This window comes from Galeopterus variegatus, unplaced genomic scaffold, assembly GCF_000696425.1.
Source record: "Galeopterus variegatus unplaced genomic scaffold, G_variegatus-3.0.2 Scaffold6038, whole genome shotgun sequence".
Lineage (NCBI taxonomy): Eukaryota > Metazoa > Chordata > Mammalia > Dermoptera > Cynocephalidae > Galeopterus > Galeopterus variegatus.
This window is the reverse complement of record NW_007732149.1, coordinates 14,086-19,449: the sequence shown is the minus strand read 5'-3', so window position 1 is coordinate 19,449 and position 5,364 is coordinate 14,086. Positions and strand designations below refer to the sequence as shown.

Below are 5,364 nucleotides of genomic sequence, written 5' to 3'. Positions count from 1 at the left end.
GGGTACCTGTTCGCAGGAGCCGGCTGTGCGCGGCCGGTGTGGGGGGCAGGAGGGGCTCCCCGGGCTGCTGGGCACTGGGCCGGGGGAGGGTGTTCGGGGGCGGCGGCGGGAAGGGGGTGCCCGACAGTCCCCTCTGTGCCGTGCAGCCGCCTGCCAGGTGTGCGCACATTGCACGTGTGAGGGTGCGCGTGGGTGAGTGTGTCCGGGGCGCGCGCCCCGCGACCGCCCCAGACGTCCCGGGGATTCCCCCTTGCACACGGGTCCACGCCGGGGCTCCCGAGAGAAGTTGAGCGCTGCCGCCCCACTTCAGCCACGTCCCCGTGGACAAGCCTGGGCGACAGCGGTTCCAGCGTTTGCGGTGGGAGAAGGGCCTGCCCTCCCCCGGCACTGGGCTCTGGCTCCCCGGTGGGCATCGACCTTGGTTTTGATCTGGATCTGAAGGGTCTGGGGATCTTCAGAGGCTTAGCTACCGGGTAGAAGGAACGAGTTTTGTTCCGAGGGTTTATGTGATTATTGAATGGACTAGGAAGAGGCATCATCTGCAGACACCGCCGGTGTGTCTGGAGAGAGCTGCTGGATTCCACCAGATTTGTGTGGGTTCTTCCCCCTCCCGCCCCCGCCCCCAAAAGGGCCTATGGAAAGCCAATCTGTGTGCTTCTATTTTTAGAAACTAGATGATGGGCATTTAAACAACTCCTTGAGCTCTCCAGTTCAAGCCGACGTGTACTTCCCACGACTGGTAAATGATCTTGTTCTGTGCCCTATGTCTCTGCCTGTACCTCTGCTTTTCTAATTGCATTTTCCTTGCATTTTCTAATGGTCCAGGCCCTCAGGATCAGAGGGCATGGCTCTTCCCTGACAGACTGTAAACGTCTTATTTCTCCTTTTATCCTTTGCAGATAGTTCCATTTTGTGGGCATATTAAAGGTGGCATGAGACCAGGCAAGAAGGTGTTAGTGATGGGCATTGTAGACCTCAACCCAGAGAGGTAAGGCAGTCCTTGTCACCGCAGAACTATGAGGCAGTGGCAGGGCCCTGCCCACTTATGTTGTGGTTTAGCGCTCCTCCTCTTCCTCTCCTTGTGGACAGTGTTGCTAGATGGGAGTGCCAAGAAAGTACCACGTTCCCATGAAAAGAATGTGTATGAATCCCAGCCATCATTTCTCCAGACAGCTATTTATATCAGAGATTATAAATATAGGCCTACATTTTCTCTTTGACCCTTAGGGAAACCAAAGGATTTTTTTTTTTTTTTTAATGGTTTTGAAACATGGTGCTCGGAGCAAGAGCTATCAGTGTAAATTAGAACCTAACTTTACAAGATATTATTTCTCCTGGTCAGTTTCTGGTGCTGTTTCTGAGAATTCTGAAGTGGATTAAGATACAGATGTGTGGGTGGTCTGGGGTATTTGAAATCTCTAACTTTAGTCATTTTCAACTCCACCAAAGTTTTCACCAGAATCTGTTTTAGGTAACAAAATAAACTGGTTTGAGTTACTTTTTCATAGCCTAATCTCTCGTGGAAAGAGTGGTGGCCCGTTAAGTGCAGACAGACCCAAAGGAGGAGGAAATACAGGGACCTGGGTCATTTGGAAATGTTGTATCCAACCCTCAATAAATGAGACTGTTTTATTTTCAGCTTTGCAATCAGCTTGACCTGTGGTGACTCGGAAGATCCTCCTGCCGATGTGGCAATCGAACTCAAAGCCGTGTTCCCAGACCGGCAGCTACTTAGAAATTCTTGTATATCTGGGGAAAGGGGTGAAGAACAGTCAGCAATCCCTTACTTTCCATTCATCCCAGACCAGCCATTCAGGGTGAGTACCTCGAGTGCGTCAGCCCCAGCCACTGGCACGGTGATGGTGTTGTACTTATCCAGTGCATGCCAAGAACACTTTATGCAGCCAGAATTTCTGCATGTCCAGGAAATTTGTCACTTGACGGTGAAAAAAGAAAAAAGATTGAAAGAGCTGTATTTGCTGATCGAATTAATATTTGCAGTAGTAGCTCCTGGCTCTATTTAGCCCATACATTTAGTAAATGGACCCATATTTACATGTCCAGGTTAAGAATAAATACTTATCTGTGTAGTACCCAACATAGTACTAAGCATATAGTAGATACTTGCCCCCAAATATCTGATTAGTTAATAAATACTAATAAGTATCCATCATTTTCCTCATTTTTCTCAGCCTTTCAGTATCTCTAAACCTTATTAGCTATGACTTTTTAAAGAATATAATGATTATCATTTCATTTTCTCTTGTTCCCTTTGCTAATGAGGCCATGTCCATGTCCTTGTTTCCCCTCTGGGTTAATTAGCCTCAGTCTGTTTCGTGGTCACAAGCTGTATGGCTGACAAATTCCTTCCCTTGGGCCTGGATGAATATAGATTTGCTCCCCACTATCTAGCAGGGAGGAAGCACAACCCAAACTTCCCTCCCAATCAAGCAGCATTAGCAGCATCTTACCCTATGAAGTAAAATGCCAAATAAGAGATGCAAGTTGGTAATGTGTTAAAAAAGGATGTACTGAAATGTCAGACCTGGGATGAAGTTGTCTTCATTACATCTTGTTAACATTACATCACAATAATGACAACTCAGTTAAAAGCTCCTTGTTGCACATAAGCCTAATAAAACAGAACTACCCTTAACCTGTTGCTTTTAATCTAGAAATTTTCAAGGGCCTTATGAAAAAGTAATTATTTCTCTTCCCTTCAGTCTGGGGGGAAAATAAGAATCCATGGCTTTTATATCAGTGATAGAATTGAGAGCATTGCCCTTTGAATCATAGTCTGCGGAAGGCACCACCCTCTCCACCCCCTTCTCTAGGATGGTAATGTCTCCTTAGGCTCCTCTTGGCTGGGACAGTTTCTCAAAGATGAATCTTAATATAGTTCATGCGTATGAGTAACCAGAGCTTCTGACTGCCAGGAGGAATATAATACTCCCCAACAACAAAAATGAATGAAAAAGGCCCTTCTTGGTAATATAATTTTAGTAATAATATGAATTAAATGTGACTAATATCAACATATGGAGTCTCTCCTTACATGTTGAATACCAATACTCTTAATAAGTACATCATAGCACAGAACCGAAAATTAAACTATATGGTGAATTACTTAAGGAAAGGGAGAGGAAAAAGCTTTTACCATATGGAATCAGTATTTCTGTTTGGCTTAACAAAGCCTTGTTAATTATACATTCTTGGTCCAATGGTAATTACTGTGTAACCTTCTCTCTGCCTTAGTGTTTACCATGTTTGAGTGTCTAAACTATTATTACATGCTACTAATGGGGACCAGTTCTGTCTTGGGAGGGGTTCCTCTGAAGGTGGGATACAGTTGTTCAGGGGATGACAGTGGAGGCATTAAGTTCCTTATAAACAAATGTATGCTACTTTACCTCACTTTCTGGAGTACAGGGAGAAGGGAGAAATGTTAAAGCATAAGCAATTTTAAATCTTTAAAGGATACTGAGTAGCGTAGAGCAGTGGTTCTCAAAGTATGTTCCCCATTCCAGCAACATCAGCATTACCTTGGAACTTGGTGGACGTGCAGATTCTTAGACCGTACCCTAAACTCAGAGTCAGAAATTTTGGGAGTGGAGCCCCAGCAATCTGTGTTTTAACAGGCCCTCTGTGTGGTTCCAAGGCATTCTAATGTCTGAGAGCCACTGAAGTTGTTGCCTTCCTTTCTCTAAAATGAAGTATTGTTTGTTTTCCCCAGCAAGGTTTATTGAAATTGTGAATTGGAATATTATTTGTTGCTTCTAGGTGGAAATTCTTTGTGAGCACCCACGTTTCAGAGTGTTTGTGGATGGACACCAACTTTTTGATTTTTACCACCGCATTCAAACGTTATCTGCAATTGACACCATAAAGATAAATGGGGACCTCCAGATCACCAAGCTTGGCTGATGTTGTTTAAACCACCTCTGTTCCCAGTAGGATTAGGTGCCACAACTGTCTGACTGTTGGTCTGGAGGAAGTGTCCTAGCAAGATCTGGAGACTCAAAAAGAAAACAAAAACAAAGGCAAGCTTCACTGTCTCTTTCTGTGCAGTTTAAACCCAAAATGACAACTTCAACAGTGGTTTGCCCTTAGGAAGAAAGCTGTTGGGACAAAGACACCGAGCCATTATTCCCAGAACAAAGTAATACATTTATGCTGGATTTTATTCAGACCAAACTAAAATGGATTTGTGATTTGGTAGCAAATTATTCATCTTTCAAAACAAGGTGATGTTTAGAAACAAAAGTGCTAAAGACATTAAAAAACAACAACGGTACACCGAAATCAACGCATTCTGCACTGAAGTGGAATTGTGTAGCACAACCAACATTTTAGTCAGGGTATTTACATGGAATGTAGGTTGTTCAAGGTTTCTTCTTCTTTTTTTTTTTTTTTGTACAGCACAATGTTAATTCGGATTTTTGAAGCTTTCTCATATTCTCATATTTATTTATACTCAACGTATGTATTAGAAAATGAGCAATGTTTCAAGAACAGCAAGTTATAAGCTTTTGAATGTACAAATATCTTAGGTCCGAGGGGAAAATTACATATTACAATCATGAAACAGCTGAATTTCTACCTTAAAGGATTGAGTCATATTCTCTATACCCCCAAACTTAGGATCTATTGATACAAATTACTATAAGTGTTTTTGGGAAAACTTTGCAACATTTCGATAAAACTGCTTTTCAAGTTATTGTCTGTTACTTAAAATTCTATTTACATTGCTTTTTCTCCTTACTGTGAATTAGCACAGTATTGGCTTCTTTAAGATTAATTAACTACTTCTCCCTAGATTTACATAATAGCTCATTAAGTTGTTATTAAATTAATTGAAAACACATAAGAGGTGGTTGCATAGACAATTTTTTAAATGCCTATTATATAAACTTTTAAAAATATAATATGAAAATGATTCTGGAATGCAGTGTAAAGCAAAAGCAAATGGCCCTGAATAACTTACTTGGAAATAATTTATATCAACTTAAGCTGTTGGCTCATGGCATAACTTTTCTTATGTGACCCTCACCAATATCTGTAAGCAATGCCTTTGGAGTTTTATTGTAGAAGATGCGTCCTACTATGATAGCTCCAAGGAGATAGTAGAATAAGATGGGATCCAGATTAGGAAATGATCCAATTAGTTTATCTGAAAGGTTGACTCCCAGGACTCCAGGTCTTTGAGTCCAGTCAATAGTTTGAATGCTTCCAGTTAAAACGTAGGAGTTTCCCTGCACTTATGGAACCGATCAAATGTAGAGTGTCTCCAGCAGGAGGCTACAGGACTGTAACTGCCACAAGACAAGGGATGTTGGAGTCCTGGGCACTGAACTTCACAAGCTG

At 42.4% G+C, this 5,364-nt stretch overlaps 1 protein-coding gene across 1 annotated transcript; it reads left to right on the top strand.

The window, feature by feature from the left end:
- Positions 1 to 16: 16 nt before the first annotated feature.
- LGALSL (lectin, galactoside-binding-like) lies at positions 17 to 4,206 on the top strand (the record flags this gene model as incomplete). The annotated part of the gene is made up of 5 exons (XM_008590364.1): positions 17 to 157; positions 668 to 739; positions 900 to 988; positions 1,640 to 1,817; positions 3,781 to 4,206. Coding segments are annotated over 5 exons (624 nt in total), but the record flags the coding sequence as incomplete, so codon positions are not given.
- Between the last annotated feature and the right edge of the window lie 1,158 nt (positions 4,207 to 5,364).